Source organism: Platichthys flesus, chromosome 19, assembly GCF_949316205.1.
Source record: "Platichthys flesus chromosome 19, fPlaFle2.1, whole genome shotgun sequence".
NCBI classification, from domain to species: Eukaryota; Metazoa; Chordata; class Actinopteri; order Pleuronectiformes; family Pleuronectidae; genus Platichthys; species Platichthys flesus.
In genome coordinates this window covers 4,294,452-4,315,161 of record NC_084963.1, presented here as the reverse complement: position 1 = coordinate 4,315,161, position 20,710 = coordinate 4,294,452, and the positions used below count along the sequence as shown (strand labels likewise).

General features: G+C 43.5%; 2 protein-coding genes across 2 annotated transcripts; both read right to left on the bottom strand.

Annotated features, from left to right (window-relative positions):
* Positions 1-1,266: 1,266 nt before the first annotated feature.
* On the bottom strand, positions 1,267-5,009 carry LOC133974995 (glutamine synthetase-like). Its single transcript, XM_062412835.1, has 7 exons — positions 4,959-5,009; positions 4,125-4,299; positions 3,247-3,408; positions 3,006-3,152; positions 2,726-2,853; positions 2,405-2,604; positions 1,267-1,893 (listed from the first exon to the last, which is right to left on the bottom strand). The coding sequence occupies exons 2-7, from the start codon at positions 4,291-4,293 to the stop codon at positions 1,545-1,547; spliced, it is 1,155 nt and encodes a 384-aa protein (XP_062268819.1). The 5' UTR covers positions 4,294-4,299; positions 4,959-5,009; the 3' UTR covers positions 1,267-1,544.
* A 4,521-nt stretch (positions 5,010-9,530) lies between these two features.
* Positions 9,531-20,471, bottom strand: mamdc4 (MAM domain containing 4). The gene is made up of 29 exons (XM_062412294.1): positions 20,377-20,471; positions 19,198-19,290; positions 18,864-19,025; positions 18,051-18,176; positions 17,608-17,841; positions 17,386-17,511; positions 16,818-16,973; positions 16,631-16,734; positions 16,311-16,466; positions 16,038-16,128; positions 15,827-15,940; positions 15,460-15,552; positions 15,234-15,371; positions 15,003-15,142; positions 14,343-14,451; positions 14,152-14,256; positions 13,902-14,036; positions 13,600-13,727; positions 13,248-13,464; positions 13,028-13,165; positions 12,817-12,944; positions 12,384-12,474; positions 11,909-12,058; positions 11,675-11,800; positions 11,434-11,558; positions 11,209-11,308; positions 10,795-10,988; positions 10,500-10,565; positions 9,531-10,423 (listed from the first exon to the last, which is right to left on the bottom strand). The coding sequence occupies exons 1-29, from the start codon at positions 20,426-20,428 to the stop codon at positions 10,388-10,390; spliced, it is 3,633 nt and encodes a 1,210-aa protein (XP_062268278.1). The 5' UTR covers positions 20,429-20,471; the 3' UTR covers positions 9,531-10,387.
* Between the last annotated feature and the right edge of the window lie 239 nt (positions 20,472-20,710).

Sequence of the window (20,710 nt, the reverse complement as noted above, 5' to 3'; positions counted from 1 at the left end):
TTTACCTTTTTTCCGGCCGAGATCAAAGTCACACAACAACAATGGAGTTTGAGCATCAAAATGTCTCACAGTACGTCACACAACCACCTACCATCTCTACAGTCACTTCCTGTGGCCAAAAGCACTTCCTGTCAATTTCTGTACTTGAACGTGCAATGGTTGAGGCAGATGTGAAAGTTTTGGCTGTGGTGCATCAAAACCTCATAGAGAAAATATATTTAATCATATTTCCTTCACTCGTAGATTTCACTTTGGCGCTTTAAAATGTTGCATTTACCAGAAAAGACAGATATTTATCTCCTCCTCTATTTTTCTCATCCTCTCATCCAGCTGCTAATAAAGCTCTGAGACATATGTTTGCCATGACGACAGACAAACACCGCGGTGGTGTCTCCATGGAGATCTGGAATGCTGTGGCATCTGATCCGGTCTTTATGATCGTTTTTTTTTTTCTGTTTTGTTTGGTCATGTTGAAAAGCCTCCTGTCGAACAGTTTGGGTGATGAGTCACTGTGACACTGCCAGGCTGAAAGCGAGGGATGATCATATGTCAGGAAGTAAGAGGATAAGGATGCGGAGGCCATATGTCCAGAAGGCCGAGCGTCAGGCTGCGGTGAACCCGAGCCATGAGAGTGTAATGATGTCACGGACTCATTCATGTGTTTTCTGCTCCATCTTTGTTGTTGCTCTGACCTCCTGTCAGGTCTGACGGGGAGAACTGCACATGTTTGACTGATGTAGTGAGATGAGAACTGAATGTGTGGCTCCACCTGATGGACAACTTACAGATGTCAGTCACTTCTGTAACTTGAGTGTCCCAACACTCTCAATTAAACTCTCAATTAAACCCAGGAGTTAAGTTGTGTTTTCATCTGGGCTTGTTTGTTAGTTTGCAGAATTAGAGATTAACAGCAGGATGGATTATCACAAAACCTGGTGGACGGACGGGACATGATGGACATGATTCAAGGAAGAGCCCATTTATTTTAATTCAGATTCATGTCAAGGAATAGACATTGTGAGAACCTGGTTAAAAGATCCAACATATTTAAGAATCATAAACGAGAATTATCTATAGATGTGATAAACAACTAGATGTAATATAACTTTCTCAACATTAATATATTCTGTATATGTTGTGTAACCTATATTCAGGGTTCACTTTGTAATGTGACAATAAAGGCCAAACAATATAAATAATAAGATAAAACAGACTCTAAGAAAACACTGTCACACACTTGAAAAACATAAACACTTAAACGTAGAAAACAATATTGACAATATTGGGCTTATATTTATTTATTGGTTAATTTAAAGTTTGAAGCTTGTTGACATATTACCGGTTGCAAAGAAAGCCAGAAAGAGCAGAGACAGATACAGATTAACCACAACACATCCATCGATAAAGCTGCAGGGCACATCATTCATTTCCTCTATTCTAAGTTCAGTTACTGTACTGGAGATGTTCACATTCACGTCTATACTTCAATAAATACACTGACCACTAAGTGTGCATGTCTTCATTTACATTTTTTCACAAGCTTTTCAAGACTCCATCTCAGGTGAACTCACATTTATCTCCACCTCACTCCCACTGGCCTGCTCGTCTGAATCCAGCAGGCAGGTGCACGTGATGGCCTTGGTCACGACGTACGGGTCGCAGTTGGATGCAGGGCGGCGGTCCTCGAAGTAGCCTTTCTTCTCTTGGCCCACCTGGCGAGGGATGCGGATGCTGGCACCGCGGTTGGCCACCCCGGCAGAGAAGTGTTCGATGTTGGAGGTTTCGTGGAGACCCGTGAGACGTCTCATGTTGTCCTTGCCTCCACGAGGGTCGTACACGGCGATGTGCTCCTTGTGCCTCTTTTCTAAATTGGCGATGGCCTTCTCGATGTACCTGTCAGCACCGAAACAGAAAGGATGAATGTGTGGACAAATAGTTTGAATGTTTGCAGGATTATGCAAAAAATTCTGAAACTTCGTGGCACGTTGGGACTTGAGCCCATGAAGAACCGATTCAATTTGGTGCCAAGACGGATCAAGGGACGGATTCAGCATTGAGGTGACTGATATTTATAAAATTCGATTCAAATAATAATCTGGATTGAGTGAACTTGAATGTGGTTTCATACACTGTGGGGCCTACTGAGTGCCAATGTAGTTTTCAAATATATAAACCTGCTGCGATATGGAGGCTGCATCCTGCCACATTTGTCCTGTGAATGAAAACCTGACATATCTCAACACTAGGGGGCAGTAGAGACAGGTTTTGGAAAACAATGCTGAAACTTTAACACGTCCCATCTCTCCTATTTACACATCCAGCAGAAGTCAAGTAACATAAGATCTCATTTAGAATCATTTGGAATCATTTTACTCTTCAGAGCAAGTTTGGAGGTTTCACTCACTCCAGTCCCCCTTCTTCCCTCATCTCTTTGGTGCTGACGTTCGTGTGGCACCCGGCGCCGTTCCAGGGTCCCTTCATTGGTTTGGGGTCGAGCGTGGCCACAACCCCAAAGTCTTCACACACGCGGTGCAGCAGGTAGCGTGCGACCCACAGGTGGTCGCCCATCGCAATGCCCTCACAGGGGCCCACCTGGAACTCCCACTGAAGTCAGAAGATGGAACATGGTCAATAAGGGAATATTGGAGGGGGAGTGTAAAGCACTGGAGGATAATCATGGCAATATGACCGTTCTCCTGTGTATTAGAATAACGCTGACACTTACCTGAGATGGCATCACTTCAGCATTGGTTCCGTAGATGTTGACCCCTGCGTAGAGGCAGGCCTTGTAGTGACACTCCACAATGTCTCGTCCATACGCGTTGTTTGCTCCCACGCCACAGTAGTAAGGGCCTTAATGTGGGGAACAAGGTGGAAAGTGATAAAGTAGTTATAAATGTGGTTAAACCATATTGTTCTGGAGGCTCTGCCGCTGATTAGCTTGATCAATGACCAGAGATTATTGCAGTTTATAATACCCATGTTCCACAGAGGAGGTCACTCACCCTGGGGTAGTGGGTATCCCTGTGCGGGCCAACTGAAGGGATGTCCGTCTACTCCCAGCAGCGTGTACTCCTGCTCCATTCCAAACCAGATGCAGTGCTTCTTGACCTTCTGCATCACTTTTGCGCAGCTGTTCCGATAGTTAGTTTCTAGAAAGCAAAGGCAAAAACCATGAGAGCCTGTTTGTCCTGAGAGAACTGAGCAAGAACCAGTAAATCGTGCTGTTAAAAAAAGAAAGTCTACCTGCAGGTAAGCGGTTGTATTTGAAGACTTCACAGAGCACCAGTTTGTTGGGGTCGAGGTTGAACGGGTCCCGGAACATGCAGACGGGCCTGAGGTACATGTCGCTGTTGGAGCCTTCGGATTGGTACGTGCTCGAGCCATCGAAGTTCCATTCAGGGATTTCTGGATAGACGATAAAACCCAGAATATTAGAACAAAGGAGCATCTCACGTAAGTTCAGACCTGGTTTTTCAACATTCTGTTTTGACATCGTGACCTTAAAACAACAGTGAACAACTGACTTCAGAGAGTTTCCGTCGGTCAAATTTCTTTCCACGTCCTGATCATAGCCATGCACTGACAACAATGTGTCCGACCACACCTCATTTTGGGAATGTCATCTTCTCATACCTGCTCATTAGGCAGTCAAACGCTCTCTCCTGTCTGGCCTGCCAGCAGCAGCCCCCCTCCTTTGCTTGGTTTGTTGCACCCGCCATCTCACCTCACCATTTATTTTCCATCCTCCCTTTTGACTATTGTCAGTGTGTTGACGAGTTTGAGTGACATAATGATTTTGAAACTTTATATCAGCGAGTGGCACGTCCCTCTGTGTTTGAACAAAGAATTACAGCTGTAGCAAATGTTTGTTCTCCAGCTAAACCTGTTATTTCAACTGGATGTACTCATATGTGCTGTGTATAATGAAGGCGTGCTGTGGTACTCCCTGTCCCTAAGATTTATATCTGAGCTCACTTAATAATTACTCATAAACTAAATGGAAGAGCAGACTAGGAGATCCAATTCAATGGTTTTACCTTTTTAACTATTCCATGTCAGGTTAAAGATCTTTCATTGAAGAGGGCCTGTTGATTAAATCACAAAGTAAGTAGGCCACTTACCCTCAAGGCCTTTCGGCTCAGTGTCCAGGGTTCGAGTCTTGGCACGAACGTCTTCTCCTCTGCCGTCAATCCAGATGTAGGTGACCTGGCACTTCCCGTCCTGCGGCAGGTTCAGGTACTGCTGACGCAGGCTCTTGTTGAGGCTAGAGCTGAGTGACAACGATGCCATGTTCTCCTTCAGACAGAGAAAACAATACATACGTTAAGAGTCTGTTGTTTATGTTTCATCTCTTCTGTTCTTGGGCCTTTCCTTCAAGTGCTTAACTTCCTCTTCCTCCTCACACAATCTGCCTCAGTTCACATACCATGCGTGGAAGTGCAAGGTTTTCATAAGAATATGAAAATAATTCTTCTCTCCTTCACACAATGTCCACAGCTTATTAAGGTTTATTCTGAATTTCACTTATTTACATATTTAGTTAATCTCAGCTGGATTTATGAGAGTGTTCACAGAGAAAATTCCCGAGAAGCAAACTGAATGAATGTGAGAAACTGTTCATGTTGTTCTCTTTTACTACTGATGCAAATCTGTAGCATTATTCCTACAGTGACTGTAATAAGAATTGATTTCTGGCTTATTAATGCTAAATAAAAACATTTAATGGATTTAAATGCTATATATAAATACATACACACAAAATACAAGTCTTTGCTGAGTTTTTTTTCTGGCAGGATATGAATGTCTTCTAATTAAATAAACAACTTACATTTTAAAATGTCAAAATACAAGAAACATTTTTTTTTTACATATTAAGATTGTACAGTTTTTTTAAACAAATAAATCCAAAAAATAAAATATATAATATATTCATAACATGATATATTCTGACTTACTGCGTCGCAGGTGACTTCAGGTGTTAGTATCTACCAGGCAGCTTCGTGTGTGTTGTGCCTGAACCAGTTTGTGGTATTTAACTGGAGAGTAAATTACTGTGCTGATGTCACAGAGCCACGTGTCCTCTCACGTATTAAGACACTAGAACAGCTGCACCTTTAAAGGCAGGTCTCCTCCTCCGCTTCATTTGTTTCCATTACATAAAGACATGTCATCAGATTAAATTAATACAGATCGAGTCACTCTAGTTTTTGTAAATCACTTCATGACAACAAGTTTGACAGATCTGACTTTATTTGATGTTGCTTTTTATATTTGATTACGTTTTAATGCTTATGTTTCTTTGCATTTGACGCTGTCTTGTTAGTGCTCTTAGTCGTTAATTGTCATAAGTGTGAAGACTTTTTTGAAGTTAACCCCTGTGTGTCCTGCTTCTGCTTTGTCCGTCCTAGCACTTTGTAAACTTTACTTTTTAAAAAGCTGCTGTATAAATAAATTGATTATTATCAAATCTGATCGTTCATGCTGAGTAAGAGCAACTGTGATGATGTTTCAAAAATCTGACAAAAAGGATTTGAAAATTGTTTATGTCTCCTAATCTAATTTTATGGCTTTGAAATTGAATTATTTATTTCTTTACGATAAAAGATCTCCTTAGGTGTCTATGAAGGTACCGTACATGTATTACAGTAATTATTACTATTATTATTATTGTAATCATCCACGCTGTGTATATTATAAGCACATATAAAACGCTTAAATCTCTAATATTATTTGTAACCTGTTCGCCACGTTCATAATAAAAAACAATGAGTCAATGAATTGTCTGCACTGAGGCAACAGTAAAACTCCCACGAGAAATGCTAATGAGCGCCCACCTGTGCCAGAGAAGCCATCTGCTGAGAGCGTCTGCCGTTTGCTGAGCCGAGAGTCTCGCAGCTTCTTAAACACAATTAGAGAGGAGTTTCCGTCGGGTCAGTCGTTCTGAGATCAGCCAGGAGGGCGGAAATTCAACAGCTCCTACAGAAACACGACAGTTCACATGGGACGGTGTGATGGTGTGTTTAGAAGTGTGTGATGTGCGGAGCCAGCTAGAGACACAGAGTTCGCTCCAGGGCCTCAGGGCCTCGAAGCAGCCAAATTACAAAGTGTCCTAAAGAATAACAGGTTATCAAGAAGTGATTAACATGTTTGTGTTAAACAGGAAGTGTTTTTAGACTCTTTTGAGGCTTATTTAAGGATCATTATTTCTTCTCTAGCATCAGAGCAAAAAGGTTCCTGGTTTGAATCCCAGCTTGCGATGACATGCAGATTGGAGTCAGGTGGATTAGAGACTTTAACTTGACTCTAGGTGTGAATTTGTGAGTCGTGGGTTGTTTGTTGCGTTGTGATACAGGCAGAGGATGTTGCACCATGTTAAAACCTATGAGACAAATTTGAATTTGTGAATATGGGTTAAGCAATTTGATTGATTGGATTGATGATATGCTGGTGATCCGTCCAGGGTGTTCCCCACCTTCCGCCCATTGTCCGCTGGGATTGGCTCCGGCTCCCCCTGTTACCCACACAGGAGAAGAAGATGATGGAAGCATGGATTTCTCTTATTACCTTTAATGCAGTCCCACCAGTTAATCAAAGTTTTCACAAGGGAATAAATTAGATTTTGATATGGGTGTGTTTCACCGATCAAGCGGACAGCAGCAGTTCATAACTTCACTCTGTTAATGCTTGGAGGAAGTTTCCCTATCAAGACATCTTAATATATCATAACAAAACAGACTCGATGCACAACATACTTTCAGTGCATGTGGTTTTGTTTGTCCCTGCAGTGCAGGATTCCACTGCTGGTCATCTCAGTAAAGTATAGTTCACAAGACACGCAACATTGTTCCCAACGCCCAGACAACAGATACAGACAGTGGCATAACAGCTGTTCAGTTGAGATCAACCACAGGAAACAAAACATTTCAGGTTCTGCAGAATGAATCCTGCAGCCGGCTTTTACAGTCATTACTGCAGGTCGCTTTGACAGTTTCAGAAAGGAAAACTGGTTCCAGCCATTTATAGGGATTAATAACCATTTAGTTTTTCTCTTATTACCCTGATTGATATTACAAACCTGACTTGTTACAGTGGTTGTTTTCCCCATTCAACATCTTTTGTTGCAATCATTTCTTGTGGTTACTCTGAGCAATTTGTGACTTTCATACCAAGTTAAGCAAACTCAAAACAAAAACTTGTTTTAAAATGTGATTCTGGCTCCGGGACAGAGAGACGATGACAGCGTTCCTTACACCTCGTTAAAGCCTGATTTGATTGATTGAACAAATAAGATCATATTTTTTTAATTGCCTCTTTATTTGATAGTTTATTTTACATCAGAGACGAAGAACAAAAGGAAGAACAATCCCTGACTTTACACTGGACACAGTCGTTTAATGGTGAATCACAGACAAATAATAATCCAAGATGCTCATGACAATTCACATTTAGTCGTCAGTTACCTCAAACAAAAACAAAGGGAATTCAGCAATAGAACATTTGTCAAAGTAAAAATGCTGCATTTTTGGCCAAAAAGTTCATATGGTGAAAACGTCAAATGGATGATGTTACACAGATATCAACAGTAATTGCTCAATTACCAAATGTGCCATAAACTTGAAAGGCGAGATGAACTGGATCAGTGAGTCACAAAAGTTCACACACACAGGTTTTCGACAATCATTCTCATATTTCTGGCATCTCTCTTCGTTAGGCTTTCCTCACAATGCGGCCGCTCTTCCTCGTGTCTCTGCTGCCGCTGTCAGTCCGGACCGACTGGCTGCTCGCCCTCCGGGCTCCATGACACACCTGGGAACTGAGGAGAAACACAGGTGATTTAAAAAAAGCAAAGCAAAGCAAAGACTGAATAATCATGTGTGTAAAGAAACGTTCAACTCCTAGGTTAAATGAAACAAGTTGGAATGTAAACAGTGTACGACCATTGGAAGACTGAGTTTTGTCCTGAATATCCATTGTCTATACCAGAAGCCCCAAAATATCAACTGTTGCCCCCAGAGGCTAATTTGCTGAGGCTGACTCAGAAAGTGGAAGACACCTTAACTCAAACCTTCAAAAATGTCTTTCTTTATTGATTTAAGACTCAAAGACAAGTCCCCATAAGAACCTTAAAGGTTAAGTGTGCAAGTTTTAGGTGTTTTCACTAGTGTGATTTCTTTACCCGAGAAAGGGCCCTTTATATTTAAATACTTTATATTTAGATCAGGAGCAGGTCCTCAATAACAGAGGCAGCCATGTTTTTTTACATTAGCCCTGAGGGGACAAAGTAAGGTCCTTTTGAGTTTTTATGAAAACTGAAGGCTACCACGGGTTCTCTTTCATGTTTGGAGGGGGAGGGTGAGGTGAGAGGTATTCAGCTGCAACATACAACATCACCACTAGGTGTCACTAAATTCTACACCCTGAACCTTTAAAACACCTTAGCTCTAACCTTTAAAAATGTCTTCACCTCAACATCAAATTATTCATGTCCACATAAGGGGGAAATGTCCCTGTAGTGTGTGGACTGTTTAAGGTCTCCACATTGCTAATAATACCTATACCCCAGCCCATCAGACACACACACACACACACACACACACACACTTAGATACACACATGCACACGCACACCTTGAGCACAGCAGAGGTCCTGCAGCCTGTCTCCGGGGGTTGCAGCCCTGCCTCCGGTGCTGCATCCAGCCACAGACCAGCTCGTGTGCGATCATCACGTACAAGAGGAAGATGAGCACGGCAGGATCCATTCAGGAAAACAAAACGGTGCAGATGACAGAGGCTCCTTAATGCTGAGGAAGAGGAGGAGGAGGAAGAGGAGGAGTGACCCTGTTTCCACTCAAACTTTCAGGCATTGCAAGTCACCGACTGCTGCTGCTGCTGCTGCTGCTGCTGCGGTGGTGGTGGTCCTCGCTCACTCCACCCGCGACACCGCAGCATCCTCCGCAAACATTTCTCTCCGTCTCAACAGATGAGAGCCACGGTGGCAACAGAGGAGAGGGGACATCAGATGATGTTGCCGTAGAGACGCAACCGTTGCTAGGGGGAGGATGTCGTCATCAGCTGATCCGAAACGAGAATTGAGCCAATCAGAGCCAAGCAGGGAGCTTCACATTAAGAGCATGCAGGACCTCCTTTAATGTTGTTATTATTATTAGCACATCCATCCAGTGAAAATGAATAAGAAAATTATATAGATTATTTGAATCATCAACAATTAACTGATTTATACATGATATGCTTTAAAATATAGATGGTGCATAGAATATAGGATATAGATGCTGTACTGTTCTGCCTCATTAGTGACTAAATCTTTAAAGTGGAGAAGATTCAACTAAATATTGTGTTAGTAATAGTTAAAGTTTTTTGTCTCTTTTTGTTGCCTAATAATTTCTGCTTTAAGTTCTAGCAAAACAACAGTAGAAATGTTATTTTAAAACATCCATAGAAATACCAAGAAAAAAGTGAATAATGATGATCACAACGCATTTTATTGATGGGACCCAAATAAATATACTGACATCAGTGTTTCAGTGCTCAACTTTAATTTATTCATCATTACTGATCAATTATCTCATGTTTCACAGCAAAGTAAGCGCAACCGTACAACAGTCTTCTTCCTCTCTTAACTTTTTTAAACTTTCTACTAGTTTTTAACTGTCTCTTTATCGTCCATCTCTTCTGTCTCCTTCCTCTGCAAAGGGACACATCACTCATTTAGCTTTGTCCTTCTATGAAAGTGCAAGACAAGGTCTCCTCCCATAACACAACTTGATCAAGTCTTTCATTAGATTCTCGCTGCCGTGTAAACTCAAACTGTTTTAACGCTCTACCGGATGTTCAGGATCTCTCTTGTAAAGCTGAGATTTCTCAGCTAGTTTCTTTTTACAGAGAATCTCCAGAGCCACAGAAATCACGATACAACTGGTTTCACAGGCTGAGTAGAAATTCTGCAGTGAATTGACTGACACGTCACTTCAGCCACGAGAGAAGAGCTCAACCTGCTAAACGCTTCAGAAACCAGACCAACATGATTCAGACATGTTGCATTTAACCTGGCTCCCTGGGAACCTCCGCACACGTCATATCTGCCATCGTGGGTTACGCCCTATCTCGATTTTAAAGAAATTTAAAACAAATTTCCATTCACAACACATCTGGAGTCCTGCGCTCAATCTGTCCGTCGACAAGCAGAGAGCTGCGAGCCTCGAGTGTGTGAGTGTTTGTGTGTGTGTGTGTGTGTGTGAGTGTGTGTGTGTGTGTGTGTGTGCGTGTGTGTTTGTTATGTAAGGGCGACACAAGCAGTTCTTCTGCTGTGATATCCCCTCATTTTCACGAAGCCACCTCTGGGTGGCAGGACGACCGCCGCACCTTCCTTACGCCACCTCCATCTCTCTGTCATCCGCAGAGAACTGCAGAAACACAACAGGATGTCACCGGTAACAGTCAATCATTATTCATGACAAGTAGAGTGTGTAATATACTCACAGTGACGTTATTGAACCCAGCAGCCATTGGATGGTTTTGAATAGGTGCCACTATCACACGGTCTTGCTAAAATAAACACAGGATGATCCGGGTCATAAGTTCATTCATGTGAAATAAATAGATAATTCAGGATATTCTTTTTCTTTCTTCTTGTCAATGTTCAGAGTTAATCTTCCTCTTATCTACCCTGATATTCCCTGTGTGCCTCAACGGTGGACTGAGAGTTTCACAACCAAACGCTTTCAAGATGGACAGCCTTTGTTTTATTCTTGAGTAATTTCTTGAGTGAACTCACAGTGAGGTCTGGTTCATATGTGTCATTTCCGAAACCAGCCCTGCCTGAGGAGGATGAGAATCGACCGGCCGCAGCCTCAAACTTCTGGCGAGTGCGCAGGCAGTAAACCAGCAGAGCGATCAGAGTGCCGATCATTAGCAGGACCACGATGACGGACGCTGCGATCCCTCCGGCGTTGTCTCGTTTCTGTGAGGCTGCAGGGGGGGGGGGGGGGGGGGGGGGTGGACAACTATCAGTTACTGGTTCTACTAGACAGCGGGGGGGGGGGACACTGGGAACATGTTTAAATGATGGTTATAAACTCAGTTGAAAGGCAGGGAATCTGGTTTTGCATGTTGGGCCAGTTAAAAATGTCTGCTATTTGACTTTCTTTTTTTTTTTGGGGGGGGGGGGGGGGGGGGGGGGGGCACTTACACGTGTCTGTGATTGTTTTAGCACAGTTGATCCCGATGGTGTATTCAATGTCATCCAGAGCGATGAAGCCTAGAGTGCCTTTGATTCCTTCAAACACAATCTGTCAACAACAGAAACAGGAATGAATTTATCATTTTCCACACGTGATGCTGTCTGTCGCGTGTTATAAACGTGTTATAGACACTTTCTTCACATGATGCAGTGTGTTGGGTGTGCGAGTCGGACCTGGTATTCCTCAGTAGACGTGATGTCGATGTCGAAGCGTTTCCACGGGCCTCCCACTTCGTTCACCACCAGCAGCTCATTCAGAAGACCCTCAGACATCCTCGACACCCTCAGCTGGTTGTCCGCTGCAAAACAACACAATTAGAGTAAATCACGCACATCCACACAACAACTTGAAGGCTTATTGATAACTGTACTGTCCCAACCAGTAATGGTGGGATGGTAGAACTTTGATCTTTACATGAGAAAGGTTTGAAAACCCAGAATTTTAGGCAGGTGCCCTTGGTCGGAGGCAGGTGAGGGCTCAGCAGCTGAGCATTTTCATTGGCTGCCGTCCGATTGCTGCTTGGAAAGAACAGGAAGTGACCTGGCAGAAAGAAGACAGGGTCCATTTTACACTTCAGTGCATGTTTACTACATGTTATTGGATTAAATAACACAGACCGGGACACAGAAGTTTGTTTCTCAGCTTCACCTCTCTCTGTGCCCAGAGTGTGATCTTCAGTCGGGGTGGAGTAGTGCTTCTCCGTCTCAGGACTCGTCAGCTCCCAGTCCAGTTTGTCTACTTTAACGTTGTGCGTGTTGCTCCAGCTGCACATCCCTCTCTCCATACTGCACTTAGAGCCTGACATATTGAACACACCAAAAATAAGACACAACGGTGCACTGATTATTTTGAAATTAGGATGCTTTAATTGTTGTTTAACGTCTTTGAATCATGTTGTGATACTTTGCATTGTGTATTCTTTTAATTCGAATGGGGTCACAGTATCCAACATGTGAAGCATAGACTGTGTATAAACATGCAGAGCTTTAAGTTTGTGGCTGGAAGGTTTTCTCTTTGTTGCTGGTCTGAAATCACACCAGATTCTCTTGGTGAACCTGCACATTACTCTGAAAAGCCGGTTGAGTTCTGGCCCATAATTGTGATGAGTCACGTTCACACAAACCTTGATTGTCACACGGGTGAGCTGAAATGAAGATGTCGTCCACTGCAACGTGAGTGTCTCTGCCTCCAGCTCCGATCACCTCGAACTCCAGCTGCAGAACAAAAGATCACCACACTGTTAGTTTTTAACTACACACAAACTAAAATAACAAACAGTTAGTTTTCAAAACGTTTTAAAATAAACAAGGTTAAAATAAAATGTTAAAGAAGTTAAAATAAATTGTTGATAACTTTATTCAATCAACATATTACTCAAATTTCCAATTATTCACATTTCCGTACCTCCTCCCTCCTCACTCTTCACTCCTACCTCCTCCATCTTCACTCCTCACTCATCCCTCATCGCTCCCCCCCTCCCTCGACACTCCCCCCTCCCCCCTCCTCCCTCCTCACTCCTCACTCCTCAATCCTCCCTCCTCACTCCCCCCTCGTACCTGCCAGTCCACCAGGGTGCTGGAGATGTTGCCGATGCCATGGCGCCACACGTCACCTTGATCCAGGCTGTTGGAGAAGATCTCCACCCTCTCTCCCTTCACCGGCTTCATGTACACCGTCAGAGAACCTGCCAAGTTCACGTAGTCAAATGGTGTTGTTCGGTCTTGTGTGTTTTGTGGGTGTGTGTGTGTGTCTGTGAAGGGGCCTCACCAGGATACGCTCCCCCCATGTGGTACCAGAAGTGCACACACTCAGTCCTGGTGGCTCCTTGACGAACGGGGGAGGTGAGGACCGCCGTGCCGCCCGAGGGAAGAATCCCGGCTCTGGTGTTCACCATCATGTAGAAGCCTGAGAAGCACAGTTTGACTTTAATCACCTTCCTGCTCACACATTTAAAGCCTCAGAGTGGTTGGATCCCATCTTTTCTCACCGAGGTCGGTCTCCAGGGTGTGGTCAGTCTTGGGCCCGCCCGTTGAGGCGCTGCTTCCGCTGCGGTGGAGCCACTGAACTTGACCCGAGCTGCTGTAGCCGCAGCGCTGGCCTTCGAAGGAACACATCCTGGGCACGGAGCACGGTCGGGCCACAAACGCCACGTCGTCGATGGCCAGCTGCCCGTCAAAGCCGGAGCGAACGGCTTCGAACATCAGCTGCGGGAAGAAGAAAGGTTGTACAGCGGTGAAATTAAATGGAACAAGCTGTCTTTATCTTTCCCTTTTGTAAAGTGCACATTTTGTGATGTTTGAGACACTGATGAATAATTGCAGTGTGAATTTGGTCCATACCCGGAAGCTTGTGAGTTGGTGCGGTACCGGACATTGTCCTTCGTGCCACATGTTGCCATGAGCTCCGCTGCGGGTCCAGAGGATGGTTTCATACCCGTGGTCATCCAGCAGCTTCACATTAAGACCACCTGGATGGATCAGTGGGGGGGGCAAAACATTCTCAATCAGTTTGAGATGAAAAGCACAAATACAAATATGTTCCTGTTGCTTTTGTATTAAACTTTACATATTTCATCCTGTTACATTATTGACAGGGTCAAAGATGAGGATTGTTTTATTATCGATAACAGTCACACCCTCACCTGTGTTGGGTCCGTATAGTTTGTAGTAGAAGGACAGGCAGTATTCTGTTTGACCGGGCGTCTGTGTAAAGGAAACCAAGCGTCCGAACAAACCGCGCAGAGAAGGATTCCACATGTCCACGACGAGGCTTTTACCTGGACATCATCAGAGACACAGGGAGGGAGATTTAAAGGATCAGGAAAAGACATTTTAAATATGCATACACAGTTTTGAATTAATCTATTCAATTAATTTTTGTATGTATCTCACCGATCCCGATGGTGTGGTCCATCCCGCTGTGCACCGTCCAGTCAAAGTTGTCACTGTTGTCCTGATACCATCCACACAGTCCTTCTTCAAAGTTACATGACAGTGCTGGACAGAAACAAATGGAAAGAAGAATCCATCAGAGATTTGTAGATAACATATGGATTGTGCAGTAGTGTGATTATGAGAATCACCGGTTGGAGACGATGGGAAATAAGCAGCGTGACAGTCGACGAAGCGAACGTTTGTCACTTTAATCTTGGAGCACGGACACAGTTTCACAGCACGAGCCTCAAACGCCAGCTGGACGAGAAAAAACAAGACAAAGGACTAAAGCGTGAAAATACAAAGACTAAACACACAATGCAATGAATGCAATGGAATACACAGTGAAAAGAAATCTGGTAAAAAAACTGTTAAAATGTGGCTGTAGCAGGAGGAAGCAAGCATAACATAGTCGTGGCCAGGGTTTTATTTTGTAAATTTACTTTTAATCTGTTAAAAAGAACTAAATGTATCTGGGTTAGTCTGTTATTTTACTTTGAAGGATCAACCCATAGTATGACAGAAACAAGGGGGGAGACATATTTCCTTTGTTTGCCGTCTTGCTTTCCTACATCTAGTTAGAAAACTACTTAAAGAGCGTTGGATGGATCTTTAGCACGAAAACAGGATTACAAAGTCGCTGCTGATTGGGGAAAAAAACACGCAATTGAATTTTGTGGCTCATATTTTTTACTTTTAATTGTAAAACAAATGACAATCCCCTGAATCTTATCATTAATACAAAAAAAAGAGTTTTGTGTTGGTGCATAGTTTTGATAAGTAGATTTTTGAATTGGGACTATCCTGACCTGGAAGCGATGTTTCCTGGCTCCAACTGTCACGCTGGCATTCTGCCACGCCCCCTCCCCTGCTCCTGTCTTCCCAGCGAACTCCCACATTTCAGGCTGCGAGCCCAGCAAGCTGTCAATCACCCTAACAGACAGCACACCTGCAGCAGAGAGACGTTATCAGAAGGATCAGAGTCGTGTGTTAGGAGGGAAATGGAAGAAGCAAGAAGACGTGGTAAAAAACAGGCGTACCGATGTGAGCTGGATTTCCAGTTAATGCAAAATCAAAGCTGAGGGAGCAGGCTGGGCCTGAGGGTCCCAGCAGGGGGGTCCGAGTCTGGGCCTCAGTCAGCTGCTGGCCTGAGGCCTGGGCCACATACAGGTACTCCTCTAAGAAACATGACGACAAAATTAGACATTTGATGAAACACTTGAAATGAAATGAGTGACTGAGGAGACTGATGTAATGAAGCTGCACCTTTGGATGTGGAATTCTGATGTAGCACCCAACCCTGACTCCCGATGCTGGAGTCAGTCCAGCCTGAGCTGCCCCCAGCGGAGGAGAAATCCCCTGCAGACAGAATTCATTCAGTCATGAGACGTCACACACGAAACAAACAAATCACACGACAACACAAAGCAATAGGTGTTGATCCCGGGGGGGAGCAAACACCGTATTTACTGGTCTTGGTTCAAATACTCAACTTTTTGTCATTCTCTGATAGCAGCTGATGTCACATAAGATGCTTTATTTCTGCTTTAGCAAACAGTTAATACTTTTAATCCCTTGTACCGTTGCAGATTGTTGATAACTGAGTTTAATGGAGGATAAAACTGAAACTCACCACATTTGGCCTCATCCTCCGCTCCCGGACAGTCCGAGTTAAAATCACAAATCTTGTCGGGTTCAGCACACGGGTTTCCAGGAGAATCTGGGAATTTTGGGATGGAGAAGTTTCCTGTTCGGGGAGAGAAAGTGAGGCAGTGTGTTATCATCCTGCAGAGGGTTGATTCTTTGCTCATTAGGAATATATGTTCTTTAAGACCAAGGTTTACCAGATGATCTGCGGCACTCAGGGGACAACGTGATGCTGTCGACAGCGATACCTCCATATGCAAAGTCTCTGATTGCTGCCATTATTAAAATCTGTAAGGAGAGAAAATTCCCTTCTTAGCTTCATAGATGTAAATTCACAGATTATATTTGTTTTATAAACAATGAATATATTACAATATGTTACCATCTCCAATGATTTTCCTGTTATTCCCCTTTATTGGGGCTAAAATCAGCATCGTGATTATAGCTACAACCCGAGGAGAGGGACTCACCTGGAAAGGGGAGCTGGTGACAATCTCCACCTCTGCCTTCACCCAGACATCACCCAGGGCGCCGCCTCGCTCCCACACAGGGTAGATCTTTGTCTCAGCGACCAGCACCGTCAGACCGCCAGACCTCGGCCCAAACTGGTGCGTGTACATCACCATCTACAGGAGGCAGACGGCAGAAACTTGTCAAAATAGATTTGAATTCAGCTTAAAACAAAGACGTTCAAACTGTTAAAAATCATTGAGCATTTATATTTGAGGTGTATTTGTTGCTATCGAGGAGTAAAACTCTCTCTGATCGGAGGAAAGAATCAAGTTCTCACCTTGCAAGGATGTGAACTATTGGTGGGATCAAGGAGACGACTTTGAAAGGAGGCCCAGTCCTTTGAGAGACCACCCTCGGGGACAGTGACGTATAGGAAGGAACCTGCAATAATAATAATGATAGTAAGGAATAGCAGAATTGAGAAGAAGAATAGCACAGTTTCTATATATATATGGAAATATTACCTGATGCATTGTTGTTGGAGTGATCCCTGCCTGGTCCTCTCAGAGGATCCGAGACGGAAATGTTCTCCTGATTCGTCCGCACCCATTTCAGTGGGGACAAGGACCTCAGGTCCCAATCACACAGGCCTTCCTCAAAGTCACAGAGCTGGAAGCCCTCTGGACACACAAACCACACAACACACACAACTCACGTTAACTGTGTAAAAACATTCCCAAAGGCTATTAACCTATATGTAACAAAAATTTGTTACAGTCGCTCCAGCCAAGAAAACACATACCGACCAAGACAATGGCAATAAATAGAAATACTTTTATATAGGTAAGAGTATACAAAAAAGGTGAGAGGGTATAGAAACGTTTATTGTAATAATATATATTTTAAAAAGCCAAATAAGAATATGTAAAAAATGCAGTTTGTACCATTTTTTTTTTACAATAGAAGATCATTTTGGGATTCGGTGTAGCTGTTGTGCCTTTGAGGAGGTGTGTTATTAGTTTTGTACATGTTTGAGTTTGCATTGTGAGTCATGTCCATCTCCTTTGGGACTCAGACGTTGTGACCTCTCACCACAGCTCTGCTCATCACTCCCGTCACCACAGTCGTCGCTGCCGTCACAGACCTGCCGCTGCTCCACACAGGCCTCGTTCTTACACTTCACCATCTCAGCTGGGCATTCTTTACCAGGCAATGGCACTGATGATGTAAAGACAGATCACACCAACATCAAAATACTGACTATTGATTCATTTCTTAATATACATTGTTGATGGGATATGTTCAGGGACTCACTTGGCAAAGCACAGTCCAGAAACTCCAGCTGGTCGATGGCCACGTCTCCTTTCTGCCCTTCAGACCGATGTGAGTGAAGACGGATTTGGAAGCTTGTGGGAATACGGCCCAAGAAGATGGTCGCCTCCCTCCAGCCGCGGACACTGGTGGCCTCAGGACGCCACACTGTGGCCTGTGAAGAATCCGAGTGAAGGACGGACGCCCACAGCGGTGTGGAGCCCAGACCAGTGAGACCTACAGGGAACAAGACAAAAACCACACGCACCAGCACAGAAGAGATATGAGATACCACAGAGTAATAATCTGTTCAATTAGAATCATTGTTTATGAGATTATATCAGAACACAATGTACCAATAATACATGAAAATGCTGTCGATACAAGCCATGTTTTCTATGGTGAACTATTTAAATGTAAGACCTGCAGTCATTCATGTTTCTTACCTGAGTCCCAGAGGAAATATCTGAGACGGAGACGACAGGTTGCTGAAGACTGTCTCATCTCTGGAGAAACTAGAACTGCAGTTCTGAGGGACTGGGACTTCACAGCGCTCACTCCCATTAACCAGCCTGTGAGACGGGAGACATCAATCACATATACCAAGTTATTCACGTTACAGGTCAGAGCGGGGACCCGCTTCATTCAGTTATCATTTAATTCAATGTCAGCACTTTTAATTTGTTTATATATCTGTTGTTTTTTCAGCTCCTTTAAACTAAAACCTACATATTAGTATCTTTCAAGCTGATGTGGCGAAAGTTATTTACATCTCTTATTTACACGTACAGCAACACACGTTTCTGTGGGCTTGATGAATATAAGACCTGTATTTCCACTCTTTTAGCTCTGTTTTATACGAATATCTGGTTCTTCATCTTACATAAGTGTAAACAAAACTCTCCTAGATGCAGACTCACCATAAAAAACACATTATATCACAACCTACATACACAATAAAACATATTTTCACAAAGTAGAAACTGTGCAGTGTGTTTTAAAGTCTTCAAATGGAATAAGAGGGTTTATTGGTTTCCATAATCCAAATGAAACACTTCCACTAACACACCATCCTGAGGATCTCCTCCTGACATGAGTGACAATCTAATATGATGAATTTAACCGCTGATGGTTTTTAATATGCAGTGAATTCTTCACTCATGGATCCACTGTGCCGGTGCACTGATTCACTCTAGTGGTAAAGCTGAGACACAGCATGAAATCGATTCCCTCTTTGAGTGAAAATAAATGAATAACACCTGTAGCCGTTCCAGTGGTGTAGTCAGAGGACGGCCCGCTGCCCGGCAGGCTGCCTCCTCCCTGGTGTCTCCCCCAGCTGTACCCTTCATTGATGGAGAGGTCGGTCCATCCACACTGGGCTGCATCCTCAAATCCACATTCAAACAATTTCCCTGAGTAGCCTTGAAAATGATGAACAACTATTATTAGTCCACATATTTTTTCACTACATTTTAAATATGACAAATGTCTTGAGATCAGACATCAAAGTGAGAATAGGATAAACAGAATAATTCAGTTTAAATGAGAGTGTTCACTGGCAACATATTTAAAGAAGAAGATTTTAGTACTGACCACAGTTCTGCTCGTCGCTGCAGTCGTCACAGTCACACACAAAGTCACATTTCCCCTCAGGGGTCTGACATGACTGAACCTGAGAATCAGCAACTGTGTGATGAGAAGAAGAAACATCAGTGGACGGTGTTACTTCTTCAAATGAACCCATGAGGGGTCTGTTGGGCCTCGGTGGAGGGACGCGCTCTACGACATCACATTCTGGTTATTTAAGTGTTTTCCTCTCTTCTTCTTCTGTTTGAAGGCTGCGTAAAGTCTCACAGAGGACTCAGCCCCGAACTCTCTTATCAGGATTCTTTACTGTCTGAGGTTTACAACCTGGTTGAGGCCAACAAGCTCAAAGGACAGGAGGACGTAAGCAGGTTAACGGCAGCAGAATACCAGCCATTCATCCAAAGGTCTCTGATTCAGAGTTTGGAAATCAAACATGACACCGAGAAGGAGCATGCATGTTTAATAGAGGGACTTTTTTCACTTGTCACACTCACAGCAGGTTATATACTGTGCTGCCTTGCATGTTATTAAAAAAGCACATATATATTGAGTCTATAATCAATTATAACTATAACTGTAATTACGGTATCAGCTCATTAAAGATGAGTCTGTTTAAACCACCAGAAAAGAGTTGGACAGGAGCATTTAAAGGGACTTAGGGGGGGCCCAGGTAAAAGGGCCCAAGGTTCCTTCTTCGAAATAATCAAGTGTTAACAGTTACTAGGATTTTGGATTAAAGCCAGTGGTACCGAGACTCGTTTGGTTTTTACAGAGCCGATAAAGGGTTCTCACAAATTACAGTTGATGCAACTCTTTCTAGAAGGGGCCATCTCTCAAATATGAGGCCCCAGACATATGCTTGCTTCACCTACCACATTGCCAAGCCCCTGAAGAAGGGGACATGACCTCCGTGACCTCAGACGCCACAAAATACTTCTGTGAGCAGGTGAAGTGAAAATGGCACCAAGAAGGAAAAAAGTAGATTCTTCACTCGTCGGTTTTAAGTTTCTTTTGACATTTGAAAGCTCCTGGAAAAGGTGATAAGACCTTAACATGTCTTTCTGTAACTTTCGTGACGTGAAGAATCATGAAGGCCACTAGTTTATATATCACAAGCAGTGTTACTGCTTCACAACAGTGTTGATAAATACCCAAACTCTTACAGTGGAGTGAGTGTGATCTTACCCCAGTGCAGGATCAGCACCAGGAGCAGCGCTGCGCTCCCCCGCTCTGACATCTTCGTCCCTCTTCCACAAGATGAGTCTGCAGGTTCCAACTCAACCTGGAGACACCTTAATAGTCGACTCTGACCTGCTCTCCCTTTCACAGAGATAACAGCTGGACTTTAATCTGACCCAGCATGCAACTGTAACGAGCCATCGTAAAATAATTTCCTGCAAATTACAGCACAGGACAAATCCGCTTGTTGCATATTAACTGAAGGAGACGCAGCTGGAAACACGATTACAGAAGAATTCAGGGGTCGTCTTCATAAAAATCACTCCACAGGTTACATTAT

What these genes read in the sequence shown, in the direction of transcription:
- LOC133974995 (XM_062412835.1), bottom strand. Translation starts at nt 4,293, where the DNA reads ATGGCATCGTTGTCACTCAGCTCTAGCCTCAACAAGAGCCTGCGTCAG. An exon ending in ATACAACCGCTTACCTGCAG is followed by an intron (nt 3,153 to 3,246) that starts GTAGACTTTCTT and finishes TTTGCTTTCTAG; the next exon opens with AAACTAACTATCGGAACAGC. An exon ending in AGGGAAGAAGGGGGACTGGA is followed by an intron (nt 1,894 to 2,404) that starts GTGAGTGAAACC and finishes CGGTGCTGACAG; the next exon opens with GTACATCGAGAAGGCCATCG.
- mamdc4 (XM_062412294.1), bottom strand. Translation starts at nt 20,428, where the DNA reads ATGTCAGAGCGGGGGAGCGCAGCGCTGCTCCTGGTGCTGATCCTGCAC. An exon ending in GGTGCTGATCCTGCACTGGG is followed by an intron (nt 19,291 to 20,376) that starts GTAAGATCACAC and finishes CTCATCACACAG; the next exon opens with TTGCTGATTCTCAGGTTCAG. An exon ending in TGGAAATCCAGCTCACATCG is followed by an intron (nt 15,143 to 15,233) that starts GTACGCCTGTTT and finishes TCTCTGCTGCAG; the next exon opens with GTGTGCTGTCTGTTAGGGTG.